At 37.2% G+C, this 27,970-nt stretch overlaps 1 protein-coding gene across 2 annotated transcripts in view; it reads left to right on the top strand.

The window, feature by feature from the left end:
* The window catches only part of LOC129744739 (protein king tubby 1), a 165,222-nt gene that overhangs the window by 122,558 nt on the left and 14,694 nt on the right, over positions 1–27,970 (top strand). For both annotated transcript variants that reach the window (XM_055737425.1, XM_055737426.1), the window contains exons 3-5: positions 11,487–11,918; positions 12,077–12,267; positions 24,065–24,202. In XM_055737425.1, the coding sequence (XP_055593400.1) occupies positions 11,487–11,918; positions 12,077–12,267; positions 24,065–24,202 (761 nt within the window). The remainder of the gene's footprint in view (positions 1–11,486; positions 11,919–12,076; positions 12,268–24,064; positions 24,203–27,970) is intronic.

A 27,970-nucleotide genomic window follows, 5' to 3' on the forward strand; every position in this document is an offset into this window, starting at 1 on the left:
GTACCACCATCTGGCATTATCTGGCTACCAAGATACTGGAAGCACTCCACTTTCTCAACTTGTTGCCCAGCTACCATGGAACTGGAGGGATTTTCTGTGTTGATCTCCATCGACTTGGTCTTTCCGACATTGACTTTGAGACCTGCTGCCTTGGAACTTTCGGTGAGGTCGTCGAGTTTGCTCTGCATATCTGGTTGTGTTTGGGCGAGCAAAACAATATCGTCAGCCAGGTCAAGGTCGTTCAGTTGCTCCATTGTTAAAGGATTCCACGGCAATCCTCGGTTCGGTGCACAGTCAATCGATCCAATCAGAATATCATCCATTACGATTAGAAAAAGTAGCGGTGATAGAATACATCCTTGTCTCACTCCAGCAGTTACCGGGATTGGTTCGGACAAGACACCGTCGTGCAAGACCTTGCACGAAAATGCCTCGTATTGTGCTTCGATGAGACGGACTAGTTTCTCTGGTACTCCTCTTCGCCTTAGAGCCGCCCAGATGTTTTCATGGTTAAGTCGGTCGAATGCTTTTTCGAAATCAACGAACACCAGCAGAAGAGAGTATTGAAATTCGTTGATTTGTTTCAGTATGATTCGTAGCGTTGTGATGTGGTCCACACATGATCGTCCGGATCGGAATCCAGCTTGTTGCCGTCGGAGTGTAGCGTCAATTTTCTCCTGGATCCTGTTCAGGATCACCTTGCAGAGTACTTTGAGGGTTGTACAGATCAACGTTATGCCTCGCCAGTTACCGCACTCTGTCAGGTCTCCTTTCTTCGGGACCTTTACGAGGATACCCTGCATCCAGTCGGCCGGGAATGTTGCAGTATCCCAGATGTCAGCGAAAAGACGGTGCAACATTTGTGCTGATAGGGCAGGGTCGGCTTTCAGCATTTCAGCAGGGATGCAATCTATCCCAGGTGCTTTGTTGGATTTCATGTTTTTGATTGCCGCTTCTATTTCAGCCAGCGAGGGCGCTTCCGAGTTGACGCCATTTATGCGACTCACTGTTGGCGCTTCGAGCTGCGGGTTCTGTTGGCCATCGCTATTCGTGACTCGGAAGAGTTGTTCGAAGTGCTCAGTCCATCGTTTGAGCTGATCTGTTCGATCGGTCAATAACTGACCTGCTCGGTCTTTTAGCGGCATTCTTGCATTAGTCCTTGCACCACTGAGGCGGCGAGAAATGTCATATAGTAATCGGATATCTCCATTGGCGGCGGCTCTTTCTCCCTCTTCGGCTAGGGAGTTTGTCCAGGCTCTCTTGTCTCGTCTACAAGCTCGTTTAACTGCCTTTTCCAGCTCCGCATATCGTAAGCGGGCGGCTGCTTTGGCTGACCCGGTACATGCCTGCTCAATTCCGACTTTCGCCTTTCTCCGATCATCGACCATCCTCCAAGTTTCCTCCGACATCCATTCACTCCTTCTTCCACAAACTTTACCGAGAGTACCATGGCTCGTCGTGATAAAGGCATTCTTGATTTCACACCACTGTTCTTCGACTGTTCCGTCTGTCAGCAGCTCCGAGGCTCGGGATTCTAGCTGTTCAACGTATGCCCTTTTCACCTCTGGATTCTCCAACCGGCGGACGTCGTATCGACACCCGACTTTCTCCTCGCGCCGTTGGACACGCGCAACTCTCAGTCGTATCTCGCCAAGGACGAGGTGATGGTCAGATGCAATGTCTGCGCTTCGTTTGTTACGAACATCAAGAAGGCTCCTTCTCCATTTTCGGCTGATGCAGATGTGGTCAATTTGATTTTCTGTTCGGCCATCTCGGGATACCCAAGTGACCTTATGTGCTGGTCGATGGGGGAAGAGCGATCCACCAATCACCATGTTGTTGTTGCCACAAAATTCTACAAACAGCTCTCCGTTTTCGCTCATCTGTTCTAGACCATGGCGCCCCATGATGCGCTCAAGGTCCTGATTGTCGGAGCCAATCTTCGCGTTGAAGTCGCCCAAATGCATTTGAATGTCACCCTTCGGAATTCTCTCAACCACGCTGTTCAGTTGACTGTAAAACTGCTCTTTCTCCTTCAAGTCGGCAACGTCAGTTGGCGCATAACACTGGACCATTGTAAGGTTTCTAACCCGTGTTCTAAATCTGGCTACGATTATTCTTTCGTTTATCGGTTCCCATCTAATGAGGGCCGCGTAGGCCTGCGGGCTTAACAGGAAACCAACTCCTCGTTCCCGAGTAGCATGTTCTCCTCGTATGCCAGAGTAAAGCAGGACTTGCCCGGATTGTGTCTTGTGTTCTCCAGTATTAGGCCAACGGACTTCGCTCAGTCCCAGAATTTCAAGCTTGAGGCGGCTAGCCTCTCTAGCCAGTTGTTCCAGTTTGCCTTGTTGGGCAAGGGTTAAATGCGTTCCAAGTTCCAATTCGTGTCCGTGTTTTCATGCTAAAAGTCGTCGCCAAAGTTCCAGGTCGGTCATTTCTTTCGGATTCCGTAGCAATTTCTGAATCGGGAACAGTAGGTTGTTAGCCTAAAGTCCCTATCCCGCGATGGGGCTGCCATCTTGGACTTAGCTGGCGGGAGCCGCATTTCATAAATTCAGCCGCTTGCTGCAAGACAGACGCTGTTTGAGCCGCCCCTGACCTGGAGAACAGACGCTCGGTTGTTGTTGCACGCTGCCCCTGACCTGGGGAACAGACGCGTGCGGCCACCTTCTCAGTCTGCATGCGACCAAAGCATCCACCGGGGTTGGGTACCCGATCTCCGCTTAGGTTACTCGCACCCCAGCCGGCACCGCGGGGAGGTAGAGATAGGAGTTGTGAATAAGAGGTGATAAGACCACTATGGGGTCTCGTGTTGCACATTATCCACCGTTTACCAGCCAATGAATTAGATGAAGATAGCATCTAACCCTAACCAATGCCTAGTGAAGTTACACGTCTATCCTTATACTATAGCGCTCTAGTATTTTTATCATATAAGGCCGGAACAAAATTGAAATCCTTCTTCTATCGCTCGGAGTTCAATCATAACAAGTGGGAGGAAAAAACTAAAAAAAAAACTAAAAATAAATAAATAAAAATAAATTTAACAAAAGCTTGCATGCAGCACGATTGAATACTATCTGCATTGCATGAAATCGAAAAATCGAGTTATTGTAATTTTCTTGAATAACTAGATTCGCCTGCACATTTTTCGATCGGTCAAAAATTTACATAATTTTTTTTCACACCTTGTTCTGTACGTTCTTGAATTATTTGTTTACACATATCAGTAGACAAGTTTTCAATGTGACGATGTTTGCTTAGCGAAATTTCAGTAATCCACGCTAAATAGACTGTCAAATATCCCAAATCTAAAAGTATGGACCGTCCGGTCCGTACAACTGGTCAAATTGTCAAAAGCCGGACCAAGTAACAAACCAATACAGGACCGTTTCAAGGCCCTGGTTAAACGTCTGAAAGTCAACACAATATGTTAATTTTTGGAAACAAACCATGTTCATTTTAAAGCTATTCTTTGACCTGTTGCCATCAAGAATCTGTATGGAATTGCTGGATATTTTTCAAAATTTGGATATTGAAAATTAATAAAAGTTTATTCTTTCAGTTTAAATTTATGGTAACAATTATTTGCGATAAGATAAGGAATCATTGATATGGTTAAGAAGTGGTTGAGATTGGGGTCGAGCCTGTTGTTCTGTCGCATGTCTTCAACACGTTCCTCAGGCTCTCTACTTTGACTTCGAACCTAGCATTCTTTGTTTTCCTAGCCTTGTTTCAATCCAGAACAATCCCGAGATACATACTTCGCTGTCCACTAGGTACGGTTTCAGAACACAGCTAATACTTGATGCTGGAAAAAAGTTCAATTGAAAAATCAATGATTTTAGCCGAATTAAATTTAAACTTCCGAATTTTGATAAAGAGTATTAATAGTGGACCCACCTTTGCCAACCTTCCCTCGTTGCAAATGGGAACCTTTCGTTTGATCTAGAAATAATATTATGTATTATTAAAGCAAAGTTTCACAACTCGCCGAAATGCCAAAAATTAAATAAGAATAAAATATTATAAAAATAGACCTTGAAATTCCGAAGAAGTTCCATGATTTTTTCAAATGTTTTGTTTACTATTTGGAATGTCATGACTGCTGTGATTAGTTAGTTCTCGTATTCAAGAGGCATACACATTTGACGGTGAGAGAGAACAGCGAAATCGTAGAGCGAAATTGGGGATTGACGAAATTTTTGTATGCAAACTCTAGTGTAAGAAAAAATTACAATACTTTAGATAAAAAGTTTGCAAAAATGAAAAGAGTAGGCTGGTGCTGAACGGACAACACGTGTTTTATTTCGATCGTGGTAATTCTGTAAAAATTATACAAAAATAATGATTTTTTGAAATTCTAACATTCGTGTAGAATTGAACTGATTGAGTTTTTGTACCAAATTTTCCGATACGTGGTATTCCAGTTGTCTATTGAAAGTTTTCTCAGTATAAACCTTCCTTGAATCGAACCCAGGTTCATAACCAAGTGAAACATAACCAGGTACAGTGTTTAACAGTCATGTTACTGCGGTAGTCACTGCTTTTCATATCGTGAGCTCGTTCCTTATTAACTTGATCATGATTATTAGGATAATTCTTACCCGCACCAAAAATTGTTTCATTGAATGTGTTCTGTTCTGGGCAAGCACGTCTGTTATGGTCGCTGGTTCGTCGAGAAGAGAGAGCTTGTCTCTAAATTAGCACTCAGGCTACTATGATGATTCCTATGCTAACCATAGTTGTAGCTATGGTTACTATGTGGTGGCTATTGGGGGGTATGGGTTATTCTACAGCCTACTGTGATTGACCTAATTCTAACATACTCCCCTCCCAACATAGTTAGATAACCCAAAATATATATAAGAATTGTTTTATTTATTTTTTGGTTTGATTTTTTGTAAATTGATTGATTATTTTCGTCGATAAGATACATTTATAAATCAATTCTCTTGCTCGTTTGATGAAAATAGGCATTGAGTAGCTATCAACCGTCAGGAAGTTCTGGAGATAGCAAGTGGCTTCTTTTAGTAGACACAAATCTTTTTGGAGATTTTTCTTTGTTGTTGAGGTACTCCAGTTCTTCAACGCTTTCAAACCAATTGGGATGTTTTGAAGACCTTACCAAATGAGGTGAGCTGATGCGGTTTAGTAGACTTTTTTTTTGTTTCCATTATAGTCGTTTTACCATCTTTTTGGCATTCGCGACTTTATCAACGGTGCAGTTGGCGGATCGTTATTGAAAAACTTATCCGGTACAACTGTGTTCGATGTTTACTCTTGGGCTCGAACTCGCGGACATCGGCTCAGGAGACAACAGACTTGCCAACTGAGCTATATCACAAGCCCAGGTTTAGTAGACGATAGATAGATTATTGACAGATTACTTATGAATTCTGTAATAAAAAATGTTCTGGCATCAATCGGTTTGTAGCAGAAAGATTCGCGAACATTGGTGAGATTGGTCTCGTGAATTCTTACGTGATCGGTATTGAAGATCGAAGTACTTTTCTTGTGTGATGTTTGAAACTCTTCATTGCAGCCTCACAAACGCCCCCAACATTAGGCTAACAAGGCGTTAAAATTCAACTGGACTATTTCTGACGAACAAATCATTTTTATTTCAATTGAATATACAGTTGACATAGCGTTTCTAGCGATCTCGTGTGTCACAAGTTGTTATTAGCTCCTGTCAAGTCCGTTGCATGGTTGCAGTAGATTACGAAGCTACGACTGCATTGTTTGAAGAATGTTCGTAAAGCAGCAATGAAGGCAGCACTTATGCAACTGCTAGCTAATTCTCAACCAACTTCTTTTGTAATGTAGCAATCAAATCAAGGCAACGTTAATCTTTAAAGACTTCTTCTATTTTACCCAATTTTCCATGTAAGTGAACAATCCACCATGATTAACACCACATATCATTAATGGTTTTGGTCGATTATACCTACATAGATGCCGGTCACTAACTGAGGACCTGACTTATCCAAGTTGATTTCATTTGAAGCATGTTAAGCAACGGTGTACCATGTACTTGCCATGAAATATTTTGCCATTAAATTGGCCTTTTTTTTCAAGCATAGGTATATGTAGAAAGCCTTGAGATCTAGTGAGCAGATTTTTGAGATAATAATGTCTGGCAAACTGTGTGTGAGCAGACATTCCTCCGTAAGAAATATTTGGTGCAGTAGTTTACACTTCTACTTCTTTTAAACGTCCCTCAACTTCAATAAAACTGGCATTTCAAAGAATTGGATTAATGTTATTAAAGTTCTTGAACATGGAATAGATTAGATGTTACACAATAATTTTCTTTCAACCTTGAATGTTCGTTATGATTCGAATAAGAACGATTGTACCCCTTTCAATTCTTATTTGGAACTTGGTCCAAACAGTTTAGCCATGTTATGCCTTTTTGGAGTTACGCACACAAACCAAAAGTAATAGGTTGAAAATCTTTGTGCTTTGATGTAAGTATATATTCCTTACACGATATTTCTTCCTTTGCAGTAGACTAGAAACGTCCTTGATATTTTAGCTCATGATTCGCTTAATCTTTTGAGAAACTAAGGACTTGATCACTTTTATGCTCACGATGCCGTTTTAATGACTCTCCTCTGCATTTATATTTAACATGTTCGCATGTTTGAACATAAGATGTTTCAGCAACGTTGCGGCTCTAAATTCCTTAATTGGCAAGGTGTCGTGTTCGATGTTGTTGGCAAAACTGTAGATTTAGCACGCGTTAAGACTTTATTTCACTTATCTTTTTTGATATAAAATAACAACTTCATAGTCGGGTTTTGCAGTTTCTGAGAATCCAACTTTATTCAAAACCAGCTGAAAACCGCTACAGGTGAAACCTGTCTCGAGATGATTGTTTTCATAGGTTTTGCCTGTTAAACATGTTCCGCTTAGTTGTTTTTCATAAACATTTATGAATGAGAGTAATTCTATTGGCTCAAACACTTTTTGTAATTCAGGCATTACATGACGTTTTATCGCACCCAAATTGTCACTCAACTAATCACATAATCAGAACTAATCTGTTAAAAATCGTAAAGCGGGCCCAAGAATTTTGATCCTTGGAACTTACCATTTACGGAAACGCCTTTTTCTTTGAATCCAAGTTAGGCAATTCAAATCAAGCGCGGCTTATTATTCAGTGGATCTGGGTTTCCGGTTTGAAGTTCATTGCTATTCACGTCTATCATTATAAATCGGGTTTATTTTCTTTACTTGAAAATTCGCTTGCTAATTCATGTCGCCATATTGCAAATTAAAGCTTAGGTCACTTGAAAGTAATTCGCAAGTTAATCGTTATTCCTCTGGTGACATCTTTAGTTTTCAAGAACGACAATTGTAAGAAACAAGACTCGCCTAATTCCATACAATAAGGCATCTTAAAATTTGAATTACCTCAAATAAGGCATCTTTACTTTCGAATCGCCCTACACAGTTTCTAATGCATATTGAAACTTTGCTTTTTCCCCAGGAACGGGTTCAGCCCAGAAGGGGCTGCCCAGCAACACCCAGTCCCTGGTCTAAAGCCACGGGGACTAACGGGTTTGGGCGCTCAAGGCCTCTTTTGTTCCTGGGTCTCAGGGCGTATGTTAGGCTGGGGGAGCTTTCGGATGGGTGGATTCCTACAACAAAAAGTTACCTTGGTTTAAAGCTGGTTTATTCGGCGAATTCTCGATCTCATGTAGAAAGCACACGGGGGTTGGGCTGGTAGCGGGGAAATCGGCCCACTCGGTCGAACGTTGGAATCGCCACGGGCCGGGCGACGCCTGGTTGGGATGGGAGCGGTGCAGAACCACGCACCACGCTCACGGCACGGCTGGCCGGTTCGGTCTCTCTCCTTGGCTATGCAGACCAAACCACACGGTTTTGGCAAAGCGCTTACCTTGGTCTTCGGTGATGGGATGGAATCGGTTGTGCGGTACCACGCACGCTTGGCTGGATGATGCTGTCTCTCTCCGGTTAGACCAAGCACGCGCTACCGGCTAAGCGCGCACTTCGAGACAATGCTGATCGGGTTCGAAACGATGGCGTGGCTGGCAAATCTAACCAACCAACACGCTGCTTGAGATTAGCACGCACGGGTTTAGTTGATGTTGCGCGAATAGGCTGGCACACTTTTCGTATCGGTTTACTACACAAGGTCTGGCTAATCTAAACGATGGAACTGTTTCGGATCGGTTTAGATATTCTCCTTACTTTGCGGAGCACTTTCTGGGTACGTCTGCCGTCGATCGCTGCCGGGAACCAAGAGCTCTGGTGAATCGTCTTGTCTCGCCAAGAAACCTCCGCGTCTCGATGCTCGGCTATGCGTTCTACTAGAACGCATGTATTTTGAGGCGTTGCGTATGTAAGCCGTCCATCCCTTGTGCGTCTTGATTTCGTCTACTCTTCGCTGGCCACGTGTTTAAATTTGAATACGCCGTTGCGTTGCCTTGAGCTAGCTTTTTATAATATTTATTCCTAGCTTCAACCCATCAATAAATATAAAAATAAAATTAAAGCAAAACAAAACAATGTTACCGAATTGGTAACAATGTTGATTATTGAATCGCTTCTACCATCTTTCGAAGCATCTCTATTTTCACATTCAAAAATGAATTACCTCACAGAGTATTGAGTCATCTTCAATAATGTATCGTCATCTCTCTCACAGAGTATTGAGTCATCTTCAATAATGTATCGTCATCTCTTGAATATTTAGATTCACTTTATTGCAATATTGTATCGCCGAAACCCTCGTGTTAAGGCATCTCTTAATATTCTCATTCAGAATATTATGTTTGATTCTTACCGTCTCGATATCCGGTTCGATAGGACCACTTTATGTTCTGTTCTGGGCAAGCACGTCTGTTATGGTCGCTGGTTCGTCGAGAAGAGAGAGCTTGTCTCTAAATTAGCACTCAGGCTACTATGATGATTCCTATGCTAACCATAGTTGTAGCTATGGTTACTATGTGGTGGCTATTGGGGGCTATGGGTGATTCTACAGCCTACTGTGATTGACCTAATTCTAACAGAATGAATTCGTGGAAATCCGAATATTCACAGGAAAAGATGGACATTAAAAAAACAATTTAACCGTTCAAGTGTAGATTTTTTTGTTCTTCTTTAAGGTTTAGCCTGCTGTGATTTTGCTGTATGAATTTTGCGATGCATCGTCGACGAATGGTTTGACTAGATGATAAGAAATGTTCAATTTTGTATCATGTTGATCACAAATTTGATTTTGCATTCAATTGTATAAATAATGTCAATACTCATGATTATTTTAATGATAGATGATTTTATCTATAAACAAAAATCTAGCATCAACGGATCAATCTCTTAAATCTTAATTTCATTTTGATTTGTGTCCATTAGATGATTTTACGCGTTGTTTTCTGTATTTTTATGTTTTGAGATATTCATGTTTGAAATTTTCTGGAAATAATCATAACTGTCATACGTATAAATTATCAATAATTTCCAACTTTAATGGTAAATTACGACGATACTACCGTTCGTAAAGTAAAATAGTTTTTAATATCAAAATATTGTAATTTTATCTTAAAGCTTGTGGATTTGTGATACAATTTTACCCCAATTTTAAGCATCCTGCTTTAATTAATATTTTACAAAATAAAGTCATTTTCATTCATGATCGAGTTGTGTAAAAAGAATAGAGTAATGTTTAACTTTTTCGTCATTTCTTCAATATTCCATACCCTAGCATATCGGATAAGTTTAAATTATGTTGGTCTTATTTTTTATAAATTGATACTACAAACTCTCGCAGGGAAAGAAAGTAAACAGTATGGATTTCAATATCATAAAGCTTTCACAGCTGTAGCGAATGACATATGTTTGTTAAACATTTATCATCATCGAGGATTGTCGGTTCCAAATCTTTTCAAGCATTTCGCTAAACATTTTTGTTGAATAGTGATTCGATTCGGTTTTATGCCAAGTTTGTTAGGCCTCGTCTAGTGGTGGGGATGCGCATAAGAGGGTTAATAAAAAACTTTTATGAATCAGATTGATCATTTTTTGAAGTGTTAACATTACAAAACGTCTTCAACCAAAAAAGGCAGATAGCTTAGGAAAAACAGATGAATATCCATAACATTCTTTATAAGTTGCAAGTTTACAATCGCATCAGGGTTATTGATATTTAAAAAAAGTAATCAAAACCAAGGTGTGTATATATAGGAGGTGAAACGATATGTAAAACTTCCGATTCAGCCATTTTGATTTGGCTACTGCGGAGTTCGTGGAGTTTGTTTACCAACAAATTTAACAAATTTAACGATGCTTACAAACAAACTCACTGAACCTCACCGCGCTCTCCTCGCCTACTTACTGACAAAGTCAGAGAACCTTGTGATCAAATAACCTTGATCAAAACCACGCTTCGAAAAAGAAAAAATCAAAATGGATGTGTCACCAAATAGCGTGAGACCGGAAACTTAGGTAAGTTCTTAAGTATAATTATTTTGAAAATAATATCCTCTTTGGGAATGCTCAAGAGTATCAATAGGAAACTTAGGAGTTTAGGTATCAAGTGACTTAATCGCCTACCAAGGTCGTGGAACGGAAGGAATTTGTTTTGTTCCGGCGTTATTTATTTTGATAAGATATCTACCTACATACTTATATAATAATATTAAGCCGTACTTCAAATTTCTCGTAAAAAAACTCACATTGACACACCGTCCTTGCGTTCGTTTTAATTGCATTATAAATTGAATGCAGATTACCGATTCGGTGCTGTCCGGCCATCCGGGTCGGGTCATTTGGATAATGTATGACAGTGCATCCGATTAGAATTCATTGCCAGGAGACTAGCTAGCTAGAAACACGGTAAATGAATCTATGATCACGGAGATAAAATATTGAAACTGGAGAGCTTTGAAATTATGAATATTTTTCTAAAGTCTAGCACGCAGTTTTTCGATTGTTTCTAGTGGATTGGAATGGCGTGTTTCAGTTGAGATTCTCGATTGATGATTCCGGAAAACAATACACGGTTTCGTTTTGACGTAAAGCGAAAATCTTAGGTTATTGGTAAATTACCTATATTGAAGAAAAAAAAGGAGAAAAGATCAAGGATTTGATAAATTTCGATTTGTCTATGTATAAGATCAATTCATTATCTTTTTCCTGTTAATTTAGGATACATTTGCACATGTTTTAATCCGGTGATGTTGTTGTTATTGTTTTGAATAATTAAGTCTAGAATACTGGTTTTCCCCCCTGAATAAGTAAACGAGAAGCACTTTGTTGGCACGCAAATCCATAGTAACTATCCCCAGTAGTGCTCGGTCAGTGAACTGAGGCGTGGAAAATATTATATTCAAACACTGTAGCTGGGTTATTTAGTCTCGGCAACAACAATGCTTGCCTAAATGGGATCGAATGTTATTATAGCGCAGAATAATTTTCTGGTTTCTTCATCGTTTTTCTTTTTTTTTTTTCAACAGTGACCCTGGAAAAATTGACCCCCTCGTCGCAGGACAGCGAAGACGAGGAAAGTACCCCGGTGGACATTCTGCCGACGACCGAAAACAGCTTCGACCGGCACAGCCTGAGCCATTCGGCTCCGATTTCACCTGCCCTGATGAACAACAACAGCAGCAGCGCCGGAAGTCATCACGACAGTGGCGCTCTCAAAGGGAGTGGAGGCGGGGGAGGAGGGACGGAACATTCATCGCCCCAGGCCAGCGGACACCATGTGGATGCCGAGGGAGACGTCACCGAGCCGATGGAACAGTGGGTTACGAGACCGGCACCCCAGGGTGTCCTTTACAAGTGCCGCATCACCCGGGATCGGAAGGGGATGGACCGGGGGTTGTTTCCGATTTACTACCTTCATCTGGAGCGAGACTATGGGAAAAAAATATTCTGCTTAGCCGGTCAGTCTTTTTCAGTCTTTTTTGCGGTTCATTGTGGTTGATTCGAAACGAAATTTTCTTTTGGGTTTAATTTGGACTCGAATTAACAATTTAGAATTAATTCAGATTATTATAACGGATTACCCATTTTTTATTCTAACCTAACTATACCATCTCAGGACGAAAACGGAAGAAAAGCAAAACCTCCAACTACATCATCAGCTGTGATCCGACGGATTTGTCCAGGACGGCGGACGGCTTTGTGGGGAAGCTGCGATCGAATGTGTTCGGGACGACGTTCTTCGTTTACGACGGGGGTAAGAAGGAGGACCCGGCGAATCCGCGGCTGGATCTGGCCGTTGTTATCTATGTAAGTAAAAAAGTTTTTTAATCTACAAATTTTTGAAAATATTGTTGAAAAAATTTTGGATATAAATCTTTACTGTGGATTAAAATTTCGACATAAATTAGAAACTTACTAAAAATGTTGATCTAACCTTTTAATTTTTTTTTAAGAAGTTGCAAAACAAAGTTCCAGATAAAATTCAATTAAAAAATATATATTTTGAATTTCAAAAATACTTAAACACATTCAAATTTCAAGAAAAATTCTCCGAATTTCACAAAATAAAAAAACACTTACATAAATCAGGAATTCCTAGAAGTTTCAGTTACTTTTAAATAGAAATTTACAGTATTACAGGAAATGTTACGAAATTCTTTTATCTTAATGAGACTTCGTAAAATCTTAAATATGGTTTTCCAACTACTTCCAAAATTCAGTATCATCTGGAATTGGAACTCCTGGCTTATCCTGGCTTCTTTATGAGAAATTCATTAAAGATCAAAATATTGTCAGAATAAAAAGTCAGTTAGTTGAAAAGGTTTGATAAATCAATAAAGTTTCAGAAAACTAGGACAGCAAACAAAGTCTTATTTGTCTCATGAACTCAGTCAATTTTTTCTATTTCTATTCGGGAATTTCAAAAATAGAAAATCAAAAGTATTCGAATAGTTATTGCGGAAACAAAAAATGTTCTAAATCAGAGTTTTTAAAACACAAACATCCAATTTTTTCAATAATAAAACTCAATACAAATTAAAAATATAAAACGAAAAATTTTAAACTTAAAATAAGTATACACGACAAAGAAATAAAACATAAATCAAAAATGAACTGTTAAACAAGTTTATATATTTGATATTCAATAAAAAAAGTTCCTTTACGATAAAAAATATCACCAAAAAAGGAAAAAACATATTCACATTTCATATTTCAAACATATTCGTATTTCAAAAATTAACTAAACAATCAAAAAAATATAATTCGAAAACGATAAAAAGACCACAAAGATCCAAAACTAACATAGGGGGAAGTCGTCTATGACCGGACACCTCCTATGGCCGGACAACATTGATTTTTCGAAAACGATATATCCTTATAATGTTTTAACACCATGAAAACAAAGTAAATAGTAGCCTGATATGGTGTTAGAAATATGGTAATCCAATCTGAAAAGGTAAACAAATTATAGGCATCGAAAGCTTTCGCCAAGTAGTTCGACGAGGATCGCCTAAACTTTACATTTATATTGTGATCAGTTTTTACGGCGTGTCAAATGTGAATTGCACATAAACGTCATCGTTGGTTGGTTATCTTTCGACTTCAGTAGATGTAAGATAACAAAACGGAAGTTCAAACAAAATATTAGGAAAATAAAAAAAAGTGCTATTTCTCTATGACCAGACAAGAAAATATTTAAAATTATAAATGATTTCAACTTGAAACTTTCATTTTTTTCATCTCTATAGCACCCTCAATTGGTTGGCTGAAGATACGGATTCAATAACCAAACTATTTTGGTCCTCTGATAATATTTAAATTTTGCTGTCCGGTCATAGACAATTTTACTCTAGTTTTTTCGAAAGAAATGTTTGGGGGTCCAAATTATCGGATATCGATTCAGAAACGCGTGTTCACTTTTTGACGTAAACTTTATTAATATTCGTTTCTATGTACAACTATTGGCTATTTATACTGTGTGGTGTGTATGTGTGTGTGAGAGATTGGATGTGTCGTGTTTGCTATTGTACATGCAAGCTGTTGTATGTTATTGCTATTGTTGATCGCTATTGTCTGCTTTCGCTGTCGACTGTCGTCTGCTGTTGTTGTTGTTGGTGGCCGGCTATTGTCTGTCGCCGGTAATTGCTGCTACCTGCTATTGCGTGTCGCTGATTGGCTGACGCAATTGTCGTGTCGCTGATTGGCTAGCGCAAGCGTCGTGCGTTCTGGATGTCGAACGTTCTCGATGAGTGGAACGTTCTGGATGATTCGATGCGATGACGCAAGAAGGGATCGGCGGTAAAGTACGCCACAGTACTCCCCCCTTAATGGTTCCAAAATTTGGATGGTATTTTGACCTGGCGTCCTGAACGGGTTCGAACTGGAGGGGTTCTGTCATCGGTGACATCCAAAGGCTGGGTTGAGTTGGTTGAAGAAGTTGGCTCGTCGGGTACGATGAATGCGGCTTTCAGGCGATCAATTGAAATCGGAGAACGCTTGCCGTTGATATCGATGATGAATACCTTTTTCTTCCGACGAAGTACTCGGTATGGGCCATCAAAAGGTTGACTCAGTGGAGGTTTAATAGCACATACCTTGACGAAGACGTGGCTGCAGGTTTGCAGATCCTTTTGGATGAAGGTTGCATTCTTAGCGTGGTTGGTCGTGGGCGTTGGTCGCAGCTTATTCATGGCTTTTTTCAGGTCGGCCACGAATTCCGATGACGGTTGTTTCAGTTGGTTATCGAGGAAGAAGTCACCTGGTAATCGCAATGAAGTGCCATAGGTGAGATCAGCGATCGTCGCTTGAAGGTCTTCCTTGAGGGCGGTTCTCATTCCGAGGAGCACGAATGGTAGCGACTCTGTCCACTTAGCGTTTTGGTGGCACATAATCGCTGCTTTTAGTTGGCGATGAGTCCTCTCGATTTGTCCATTTGCCTGGGGATGGTAAGGCGTTGTACGAAGATGTGTTATCCCAAGTATTGTGTTCAGCTCACGGAAGAGCTCCGACTCGAATTGACGACCAAGATCAGTCGTCACGTTGACTGGTACTCCGAACCTTGAGATCCAGCCGTTAACGAATGCTCGAGCGACGGTGATGGCAGTCATATTTGGGATTGGTATGACTTCTGGCCAACGGGTGAATTTGTCTATCATTGCTTGCTAGTTGATAGACAAATTGTTGATTGATAGTTATTGCTAGTTGAAAACTATAACCTTAGATTTCTGGCAGGGCAGGCAATGTGTGACAAAAATTTTGCAATCTCGACGAATCGATGGCCAAACATATCGATCACTGACAAGTCGTGTCGTTGATCGTATGCCTGGATGCGAATTATTGTGAAGCTTCCTGATGATTGCTTGTCGAAATTCCTTCGGAACAAACGGTCTGATGGCTTCGGTGGAGATGTCACAGTAGATCGGTTGTGAGCATAAAGGCGACTTGAGCTTCTTCAGCAGTAAGCTAGTATTTGCTGGAGGGGATCGCAAATACTGCTGTAGCTCGGGATCGGTTTCCTGCTGGGTGGCCATTTGCTCGAAGTCAATTGTTTCGCTAGTGGTCGAGATGGTTTCAATTCGGCTGAGCATATCGGCAACCTTGTTCGACTCACCGGGAACGTGCCGAATATCCGTCGTATACTCGCTAATGAAACCTAGATGACGAGTTTGGGTTGGTGTCGATTTTTCAGGGCGCTGATGAAAGGCGTGAGTGAGTGGCTTGTGGTCGGTGTAGATGCAGAACTCACGTCCAATGAGGGTGTCCTTGAAGTACTTGACCGCTTCGTACATTGCGTAGAGCTCACGATCGTATGTACTTGCCTTTCGTTGGGCTTCCTTCAATTTGCGGGAAAAGAATGCGAGGGGCTGGCATCCTTTTTCGGTGATTTGGTGCAGAACAGCGCCAATTGCTGTTCCTGAAGCATCGACGTCTAATGCTAATTTCGCTTGGGCCGATGGGTGAGCGAGTTGAGTAGCATTAGCTAGAGCTGTTTTGCACTGTTGGAATGCTGCGAGGGTGATCTCGTTCCATTGCAGAGATGTTTGGTCGTTTCGGATGTTACCGGTAATCATTTGCTGGAGCAACTGTTGCTGGGCGGCAGCGCCGGGTATGAAACGACGATAGAAATTTATTGTTCCTAAAAATCGCTTCATCTGCCGGGCAGTCGTGGGTTGAGGATAATTTAGCACAGCTTCGACCTTGCTCGGGTTTGGTTTGATGCCCTCGGGAGTGATGAGATGACCCAGGAATTTCACCTCAGATTTCCCGATTTGGCATTTGCTGGCGTTGATGGTCAGGTTGTTTTCCCTCAGGATCTGGAATACTTGACGCAGATGCCGTTTATGCTCTTCGATGCTGGCGGAGGCGATGCATAAGTCGTCGACGTACGGGAAAACATATTCCAGGTGGCCCAGAATCTGATGGAGGTGCCTCTGGAGAGTTTGACCGGCGTTACGCAATCCAAATGTCATGAATTTGAACTCGAAAAGGCCAAACGGGGTCGTTATTGCGGTCTTCGGTACGTCTTCCGGTGCTACGGGAATTTGGTGATAGGCACGTTGCAGATCAATGCATGAGAAAATGCATTTCCCATAGAGGATGTTGGAAAAGTCCTGGATATGTGGCACTGGGTAACGATCGGGAACGGTGATGGCGTTGAGGTTCCGATAGTCACCACACGGTCTCCATTTGCCATTGGATTTCCGAACCATGTGAAGAGGACTGGCCCAGGAACTTTTCGATGGTTGGCATATTCCCTGCTCCATGAGGAAACGGAATTCCTCTTTGGCTTCCTTCAGCTTGTCGGGTGGCAACCGACGGGGGCGACAGAAAACTGGTTGGCCTGTCGTAATGATCTGATGGACGGTGTTCGACTTGGTCGGGTGATGGTTCATATTCAGGATGGTGATGTCTTGGAATTCCTTCAGGATGTCTGAGAAGGGCGAGTTCACATCAAATGTGGTTATCGTTGGCTCGGAGGCAGCGTTGATGTTGTTCACTTGCAGGTTGGTGAGGTTGTCAATCAGCTTGTTGCGTTTGAGATCCACCAGAAGATCAAAGTGCTTCAAAAAATCAGCTCCAATGATCGGGGATTTCACATCGGCGATAGTGAAAATCCTCACAAATGGTCGGCGGAGTCCGATGTCCAATTGCAACCGCTTGGTGCCATATGTTTGTATGGGGCTGCCATTTGCTGCGTAGAGACGATGAGACGGTGAAGGGTGAAGCTGTTCTCGTGGTGTCGGTGGTAGCACGGAAATATCAGCACCAGTGTCGATTAGAAACTGTTGTGCTGATTGCTGATCATGCACGTGGATACGCAAGATGTCCTTGTTGAGTTCGATGCTGGATACATCGGCTTGTGCTGGTTCGAAGGAGGCTTCGGATGGTTGCGTGCAATCGGGTGATTGCACGGAAATTAATTTTTTGCTGGCCGGGTGTACACATTCAACTTGCCGTCGTAGAATATACACGGCACGTTGGTGTTGTCTCCTCTCTGCTTCTCGCACTTCTCAGCCTGGGCGCCATGTCGGTAGTGAAACCAACATATCCATCGGCGGGAGCTTGTTGACCGGGAGGGCGTTTGTGAGCGACGGTTTGAAGATCGGGTTTGATCTCGGTATGTTGGCTGCTCACGACTGCGGGATTTTCCACCAAGCACCTGATCGAGACGGCGAGAAAGTGCCTCGATGCGTTGTTCCAATGCGGACGGTTCGACGGAGTGAACGGATGGCGGATCACTCCTCGGGACTTCCAAAATCTTGTCGGCAACTTTCGCTTGTTCGTCCAATGAGGCGGTTGGCATCGCTGCGATGATGGAACGCACTGTGACTGGCAGTGCACGGAGCCACAAGTTGGAAAGAACGTTGTCCGAACACCCGTCACCACCCAGGCGGCGCATTTCCGAAAGAAGAACGCTCGGCTTCTGGTCACCTAAAATCATTCCGGAAAGCAAACTCGTTAGTCTCTGGTTATCAGAAAGGCGGAAATGCGAAATCACGGCGGATTTCAGTGTTTCGTATTTGTCGTTGTTCGCAGATTCGGTGCATTGTGCAATTGTTGTATGCACAAATTTACAGCGGGGCCCAAGAGCAACAATCACGGTGTTAAATTTATTCCTGTCGCTCCTGACACAATTCACGCTAAACGCGGCTTCCAGACACAAGAACCAAGTTTCGATGTCGTCTGGATCGAATGCAGGATAGCTGACTTTAGAAATCAGCGCTGGTTCAGCTGCAAGTGAATGTTCACTTTTCACATCGTCTTGGGCCATGGTTCCACTGGTGGTTTTTTTTTCACTTGAATCACTAATGTTCCTCAGGAGAGTTTTTTTCACCACAAGATGCACTGGTTTACTGATGCCACGGTTGGTTCCTTTCGATCACGTCGGGGTCACCAAAATTTGGGGGTCCAAATTATCGGATATCGATTCAGAAACGCGTGTTCACTTTTTGACGTAAACTTTATTAATATTCGTTTCTATGTACAACTATTGGCTATTTATACTGTGTGGTGTGTATGTGTGTGTGAGAGATTGGATGTGTCGTGTTTGCTATTGTACATGCAAGCTGTTGTATGTTATTGCTATTGTTGATCGCTATTGTCTGCTTTCGCTGTCGACTGTCGTCTGCTGTTGTTGTTGTTGGTGGCCGGCTATTGTCTGTCGCCGGTAATTGCTGCTACCTGCTATTGCGTGTCGCTGATTGGCTGACGCAATTGTCGTGTCGCTGATTGGCTAGCGCAAGCGTCGTGCGTTCTGGATGTCGAACGTTCTCGATGAGTGGAACGTTCTGGATGATTCGATGCGATGACGCAAGAAGGGATCGGCGGTAAAGTACGCCACAAATGTTACATTCTGGTTTGTCAAAAAAAAACTTTTATAAATGGCTTCATAGAATGTTCAGTATTGGAAATTACTTACTCACAAGACCTGAGCAAGTGATTTCAGTCATTTTGCTACGTTTTTGTGCCATTGGTGACAACTTTTGTGATGAAATTCGTAGTGTCCGGCCATAGACAACACTTTTGGAAATGAGTGAACTAACATAATATGATTTCTCTTATCACATGAATATGTTGCAATTTTTTTTTTCTAATACTGTTAAGTGATCATAATATTGATGCTCTTCAAATCAGTAGAAAAACCAATATTTACAAAAACTTATTTTTGAAGTTATTGCTTAAAAACCTTCAGTGTCCGGTAGTAGACAACTTCCCCCTACATAAAAACAAAAAAAAAAACAGAAAAAAACAGAAATAGACAAAAAAACCAACGAAAACAAAAGAAAAGCAGAACATAAAAGAATAAAAGGAATAATAAAGAAAACATAAAACAACAATAAAAATAAATATAACAGAAAAAAAAAAGAAAACATAAAATAACAAAACAAAAAACAACAAAACAAAAAACAACAAAACAAAAACAACAAAACAAAAAAAAAAAACAAAACAAAAAACACAAAAGAAAAAACACAAAAGAATAAACTAATAAGAAAAAAATACAAAAAAAAAAACCAAAAAATACAAAAAAAACAAAAAAATACAAAAAAAAAACAAAGAAAAACAAAAAAAAACAAAAAAATACAAAAAAACAAAAAAATACAAAAGAAAAACAAAAAAAAACAAAAAAAAAAAAAACAAAAAAAAAACAAAAAAAAAACAAAAAAGACAAAAAAAAACAAAAAAAACCAAAAAAAAAAACAAAAGAAATAAAAGCCAAAAAAAAGCTAAAGAAATAAAAGCCAAAAAAAAACTAAAGAAATAAAAGCAAAAAAAACTATAAAAAAGAATTAAAAAATAAAAAATAAAGTAGAAAAAACAAATAATAAAATAAAACAAAAAAAACAAAAAAATAAAATATAGAAAACCAAAAGTGAAATATAAAAAATAGAAATAATAAATAAAAATAAATAAAATACTCAAACCAAAAAGAAAAAAAATTAAAAACGAAAAAAATTAAAAAATTAAAAAATGAATACAAAAAATCCAAAGAAAAAACAAAAAAAAAATATTTAAACAAACAAAAAAAAACTTAAAACCAAACAAAGAAAAAAAAAACAAAATAGAAAGAAAATAAAATTCAGTTATAATAAAAAAAATTAAAAAAAGAATAGATAAAAACCAATAAAAATCCAAATAAAAAAAAATAAAAATATGAAAAAACAATAAAAATATAAAAAACCAAAAGACCAATTTTTTAAAAAAAATCAATAAAAATAATAAAAAAACAATTAAATAAAGGAAAAATACAATCAAAATAAAATAGCCTTTGAAATAAAAAAAAAAAATAAAAAAAAAACAATACATAACAGTGACAAAAAATCAAATAATTATAAAAGATAATAAATATACAAAAAAAAATTAATAATGAAAAAATAATTGAAATAAAAAAAAAAACAAAATTAAAATAACAAAAACATTCAAAATTATAAAAACAATAATAAAACAATTAAAAAAACCAATAAAAATAAAACAATTTGAAACAAAAAAAAAATAAAATAAAAAACGTTAAAAGTGAAAAAAAAATAAAATCCTATCATGAATAGACATATGAAAAAATTTAAACACAAGAATTCAATTGAAAAAACAAAACAAAAAAAAACTAAAACGAAACAAAATTAAAAAAAAACATTAAAACAAGAAAAAACTCAAAAATAAATTTTAAAAAAATCAAAAAAAAAAACAAAAAAAAACAAAAAAAAAACAAAAAAAAACAAAAAAAAAACAAAAAAAAAAACAAAAAAAAACTCAAAAAAATATAAAAAAATACAAAAAATGCAAAAAAAAAAATCAAAAAAAAAAAATTTAAAAAAATTTAAAAAAAATTTAAAAAAAAATTAAAAAAAAATTTAAACAAAAATTTAAAAAAAAAATTTAAAAAAAATTAAAAAAAAAAAAATAAAAAATTACAAACAAAATTAAATAATTAAAACAAATAAAAAATACAGAAAAATTGAAAAAATTGAAAAAAAAATTTTAAAATTAAAAAAAAAATTTAAAAAATTGGAAAAAAATTTCAAAAATTGAAAATAAAAATTTAAATAAAAAAAAAATTAACATAAAATTTAAAAAAAAAATAAAAAAAAAATTAACATAAAATTTAAAAAAAAAATAAAAAAAAAATGAAAAACAAAAAAAAATTAATAAAAAAATAAAATAAAAAAATAAAATAATAAAACGTTAAAAAAATTAAAAACAGGAAAGAAGTAAAAATAAAAAAAAAAATAAAAAAATATAACCATTTGAAAATATTTCAAATAAAAAAGAGAAAAAAGAATTTAAAAAAAGCATAGAATTAAACATAAAATGAACGGAATACAAAACTTTAAAAAAATTAAAAATAAAAAAAGCAAAAAACTAGTATAGAATGAGAAATAAAAAAAAACAAGAAAATTAAAAGAACAAAAATATAAAATAAAACATTAAATTAACAAACACACAAAAAATCCAAAAATTATAGAAAAAATTTAAAAATCAAAAAAAATCGAAAAAAATACAAAAAAACATAAAGACAAAATACCGGTTAAAAATCATAAAATATAAAAAAAAAACAGTTGAACCAAAAATTTAAAAATAAACGAAAACATCAAACCAAGTAGAAAATAAACTGAAAAAAAATACAATAAAAAGCAAAATATATTACAAAAAAAATCAAACAAAAAACAAAAGGAATAAAAAAAAAGACCAAACACAAAACAAAAATTCACAAAAAACTTAAATATAAAAAAACATAAAAGAAAGACAAAAGAAAACACAAAAATTAAAATAACTTATAGAAGGAAAACTAATGGAAAAATATAAAAACCATGAAAAACCCAAAAAAAAAAACGAGAATAAAAAAAAACAAAAAAAAACAAAAAATACCAGAAAATTTAAAAAAATACAAAAATTAAAAAAAAAAAAACAAAAAAAATCAATACAAAACCAAATTAAAGAAGAAATTAAAAAAAATATAACGAGTAAAAAAAATAATAAAAAGATAAAACCAAACAAAAAAAATTACAAAAAACAGATTCAAACAATTTTAATATAAAAAAAAAATTGAAAAAAAAATAAAAACCAAAAAACATGAAAAAAATTAAAATAATTAAAAAAGTTTGATTAAAAACAAATTGAAAAGCCGAAGAAAAATTTAGACTTTAAAAAAGGAAAAATTATAGAAAAACCAGTATAATAACAAAAAAAAAAAAAAGAAAACAAACAAAACTGATGAAATTAAAAACAATATAAAGATAACCATAAAACACTTAATAAACTTAAAACAAAAAAACCCAAAAGCGACTATAAAAAACAATACAAAACCAAAAAAAATCTGAACGCAAAGTAATTTTAGAAGTATTGAAAATTCTGAAAGCTCTTAAAATGTCATCGATGCCCGTAATCACAGAAATTTTAGAAATCGAGGGTAAATATCCCTGTTTTACAAATCGCAGAACATTTAGATTTTCAGAATTCTAGGGAATCTCGAAAAAGTAATCAATCCTAGATACCTTTCAAAATTTCAGTTTTCTTGGTATTTCGGAAATTGCAAAGCTGCTTGAAAATTTAAAAAAGGGCAACTACAGACCCCTTTCATTTTCAGTAACATTCGATTCTGGTAACATCCGATTTTGGCACATGTGCCAAATTCGAACGGTTTTAGGAACAACATTACTTTTTTCGTTATTTTCGTTATAACAGGACCAGTTTATTTTAGACAAACACCATAAATACGTTTTTATGTTCTGAAATGGTGATAAAATGCAACAAGTTTTTTAAAATTTTTATTTAGTCCTAAAAATGACAAAAAGATGAAAAATTCATAAAGGTAAAATACAAATGGAAACAAAAGACTAAAAATAAGAAGAATTACAAAAACAGCAAATATGACAAATGAAATTGAACATTATAATCAAAACAAGAAAAGTGCAAAATGCATCAAAAACATGATGAAAAAAATAAAAAAATACTACAAGTGGTCAAAAATTGATTAAAAAACACGTTTTTGATAATAATAGTAGTGATTTTGTAAAAATAACTAAAAAAAAGTTGAGAAAAAAACCGTCCGATTTTGGCAACATTCGATTTTGGCAACACAAAATGTACGGGCGTGTTGCCAAAATCGAATAGGGTCTGTATTTTGAAACACAGAATAAATAACAGGAATGAACGTCAGGATCTAAAATTTTTCCGAATGGTTATAAATGTTAGATACAAATAAGGCCATACCTCATTGGAATCTCAAATATGTTTGAAAATCTTATGAAACTTTCTTTAAAATTTATTTTAAACTCAACTTTTTTAGAATTTCCAGAAACTCCGGATGTTCAGAAATAAAATTAGAGAAAGAATTCTATAGAATCTCAGAAACCTGAATATAAAACTAATTAGGATAAATATTCAAAAAAAAGGAGAATTCAAAGAAAAATAATGATATAAAAATCACTTATTTTAGATTTCTCTGGAATTTTGTAAGTGTTAAAAATCTATAAATTCTGATTGCTATAAAAATCTTAAGAAACAAGGAAATTTCGTAAATCTCGAGTACCTACAAAAAGCTCAGAAATGAAAGTTATCATAAAAATAGCACAATGTATGTTTGTTTTAAGGACTCGTCTAAGTGAGTGTTGTAAATTTTTGAATGTTTTTAAACCACGAAAATCTCTCTTATATGTGTTGTGAGCCTAATTGGTTGAAAATCTCAATTTTCCAAAAATTGAAGAGCAACAAAATAACAAAAATAAAAAATTGTCTATTTACTCCTCCTGACTCCAGTCAAGGCACGTGACGTATAGAATGAGCAAGGAGACCCAATAGTGACCCAATGTTTTAAGAGAATTCCAATTTATAATTATAAGTTTTCATCGTTATAAATACTCCAATGACTCATAATTATTTTTTTTACTGTAGTTTACAGTTCTTTAAGTTTACAGACTCAAGTTGATTCGTGAATTGAAAGAAAAAACTTGATTCTAAGTTCTTAGAAGGTTTAGCTAAAAGAAATCAAAGTTCATTTCAATTGAATATTCTTCTTTTAACATAATTTTTATCCAAAATTTTCAACACAGAACATCGAAATTAACATTTTGTATTTCATCTTTCTAATCTATTTCATTTCCACTTTCAGGACACCAACATCCTCGGCTTCAAGGGACCCCGAAACATGACGGTGCTTCTCCCCGGGATGACCGAAGACGACCAGCGGGTGAAAATCAGTTCCGCCGATAACCAGAGCCAGGGACTGCTCGATAGTTGGAAGTCGAAGGTGAGTTGCCCCGAGAAAGGGTGTCCTCAACCGAAAAGGGGTTCGATTGTTAAGGATATTCGACGACGACGACGACGACGTGATGGCTTTTAAAAGGCTAACTCCAATGGCACCTTTTTTGGTTAGCGACACTTCTCACGTATGGCCTTAGGGAACAAACCAGTGGGGGAAAATGAGAAAAAAATTTCCAGCCGGAAACCAATCAGCCACCGATATAGAATATGTTTGTTGTGTGGGTGGTTTTGGGGGGAGTTGAAAGAATGTACGACCGGTGCGTGTTCGGCCGTGATTTGTTCCCTCCATTTTGGGGGTCAATGTCAAACCACCGACCGGCAATATGGCATGTGAACTCGTTCCATTTTCCAAAGAAAGTTGTTGGCGTCGTCGTCCTTTTTCTTTAGCTAAAGGTGCTGCGTGCTTTCCCGGGAAGGTGTTACACAGGAAAATGTTTTTATCTCACGCCATGCACTCATTGTTTTGGGCCGTTTTCTTACTTTTGTTGAAGTTGTGAATCGTAAAAATTAAAGAAAATTTCTAGACATGCTTTCTGTGGAGACGAGATAACGCTTCTTCTAGCTCGTTTCGAAATTTATTTTAGTTTTAATCCTGAATATTGCACATTATGAGAAGATTAGGGTTAAAAAAAAAAAAAATTCCTTGTTTAAACCTTCAAAAAGTTGTGTCCAACCAATCAGTTGTCAAAGGGAGGAAGAAACAAAAAAAAAAAAAACATCTAGCCGTTGTCCTGTATTTGACAACGGAGACGAAGACTCCAACGAAGGATAACAAATTTAAACTTTTTCCGGACCAAAAGTCATACCGGCATTTGGGAAGAGGTGCACATCGAAGTTTTTTTTTCTCGTTTGAAATGTGAACAGTTGCCGGATAATATCAACCTCACGCCAACGCTCCTGTTGATAACCTGCAAAGGAAGTTTTGGTTGCCCTTTTTCTTCCGGGAAAAGAATTTGGCGAAAAAAAATTGGTTAAACTCACAAGTTAAAAGTGTTAATTTTTTTTCTTTTTTAAATTTTGTTCCAATTTTCCCGCCCTGGAGAGGCGCAAGATGTGGGTTCAAGTCCTACCGGGAGACAAGGCGAATTTTTTTTCACATGTTTTTCTACATTAATTTTCATCTAGTCTAGTCCCTGAAATTTCAACTTACAAATGGATTCATTTCTATACAAAAAAGTTTTGCTGGCTGAATGTTTGAGTCAAGACCCATCTCTGGGTCACAGTTTAAAAAAAGTTCCAATTTTCATTTTCAATGTTCAAAGCTTCATAAAGAATTTTTTGATTGCGTATAATTAGGCTGAATATCATTGGACTCAGTTAACTACCCTATGGTACTTCTGCTCTCAACGTTATGTTCTAAATTAATTTTTGAAGCGAATTTATGTATTTGCTTTCTTTTTTCTCTCTTTTACTCAGTGCTATCAAAGTTGAATGCCTCCAGGAGCATCCGCGTCGCAGCACAGAGCGGATAAAGTTCCGATGATAAGATTAACAAAGTGTCAAGTTCAAGTTTACCCCGATTTTTTTTCCTATACTTTTTTCCATACGCCCGCCGGGAAAAAAAGAAGTCTACCTCAAGTTGGTGATATGATCCGAGAGGGAGTTTTCTTTCGCCACATTATTATTGTTGCTGGCTGGCTGGGTGAAGTTTGAGAGCACAAGGCGTCAGCCCATAAATTGCACACCCGTATGCACACGTTTATATTCAGCCATCGGCCAGCAGCATCTGTTTACTTTTTTTCTCTCTCTCTCTCTCCGAAGCTCTGTCGTTTGCTCCTTAAGGGATGCGTGGGTGGGTATCAGGATATAAGGCCATCAAAACTTTTACTTTCAGGTCGCATGCGGCTGCTGCCGTTGGCAAATGGGAGCTAGCAAGTTTTGCCTCTTCTGCAAGACGAGTTGATACCGGATAAATTATGTTAGCCAAACATTATACAATGATCCATGGGTCCATGTCAGCTCAGAGAGACCGTCTGGGTAGGAATCAATTTATTAGCACCTTTCCATCGGAGCGGAAAAGTGGAACCGGATAAAGTTGTTTGTCGGTTTGTTTGATGATGGAGATTGATAGAGATGAACATTACTAAATCTGTGGTAAAAGTTGGCATGTTTATTCCGGAAGACTGACCAATCACGACGAGTTTAATAAACTTGGATTAGAATCTCAAGTATTAGTGAAAATATCAATATATTTAATACAGAAAATAGTGTATTTTCAGAAATAAGGGCATAACGAGCACCCGGGGCATAATAAACACTCCTCTTTTTTTTTTTTACAAAAGTACGTATTTTCTTAAATAAATTTTCATGAGGATTTGTTTCGTTCTTCCCATAGTATTAAATTTTTCACCAAAAAAGTAGTCTTCTTATCATCTTTACGGAAATATTTAGAAAAAACCGGCTAGGTTCTCGAGTGACAAAAATATTATAATTTTTGAGCACCACGAAATAAGCTTTTAAGACATTAAAGTCATCTTGATCTATAACGTACGCACTGCAACATGATTTACACTGTTTCTCAATTTTAACCATCATTAAATTTTTGGTTTTTCGCTTTAATAAATTTTAAGACGCGTTTTTACTTAAATTTGTTGACTCGGGGCGAACAGAGCACTATCAATCGGGGCACGATGAGCGTTTTCTGCCGTATAATCCAGCAGTGAATTCAACTCGATGTATTCAACTGAATTATAGAGCTACAGTTTGACTAGTTTACATCTGACGATCGGGCCTCTGATTATCTCTTCGACACATTCCAATTGGGCTTGGGCCTGTTAAAAAGAATAAAGCTTGCTTTTTACTCTCACACAGATTTCCATAAGAATGACAGCTAATCAGAGTGAAATTGGAGTGAAGGCTTTGGCTTTCTCTGTTTAACGCATGAGCAATCGAATACCGAGATAGCAAGCGCGCCCATCGCCTTCAGGCCAAATCGTCAGATGAAACAAGTCAAGTTGCTACATTTTGAGCAATGTTATTAAAATCACAAAAAAAATCATAATTTCACAGAATTTTAAACAAACTTCGTCAAAGTTACTGTTTACATTATTGATTCTAGAATTTTTCTCTACAGATTTCATAGATTGTCATGAATTTTATTTCCCAGTGGCATGGATAGGCTTTTTAAAGCTGATTTATGAAAATCCTATGGCTTTGGTAATGTTGATTGCCCATTTAAAGAATAAAGATTCAATTTATCGATGTTCGGCATGATTTTTCTATGCAATTTCTGAAAATAACATCACTGGTAATCAATCGTCATAAAATTTGTCAACAAACATGCGCTTCACTTGATTATATTTGAAATTTGTTCCATAATCATTCATATTGTTGAAATTTTTTGAAGTATAAATCAATGGTATCGCGTCGGAAAATCAAAATCGAAAGGCTATAAAATTAGCATTCCAGAATTTTTCCAGCGCATATACAACCAAGGCATATCCTGTCAAGTTTTTCTTTCGAACCTGACAAAAAATTTGATTTCAAAATTTACAATCCAAAGACCAGGCAATATCCCGGAAAATCTGAGCCAAATTAAAATATTATTAGGACAAAATTAGAGAAAGTTGAATAAATCACTTGAAATTTAAGTTTTTCTCCGAAACTAATCAAATCATTTTCATAACTTAAAAAAAAAAGTTTCCAAAATTCATTATGAAGTAAAAAAATTCTAAAAATTCATTTTTTTGCCTAAATATCAAAGTTTATCATAATTTAATGCTTAATTTTGCAGAATAACTTAATGCCACATTTT

This window comes from Uranotaenia lowii, chromosome 2, assembly GCF_029784155.1.
Source record: "Uranotaenia lowii strain MFRU-FL chromosome 2, ASM2978415v1, whole genome shotgun sequence".
Classification (NCBI taxonomy): domain Eukaryota; kingdom Metazoa; phylum Arthropoda; class Insecta; order Diptera; family Culicidae; genus Uranotaenia; species Uranotaenia lowii.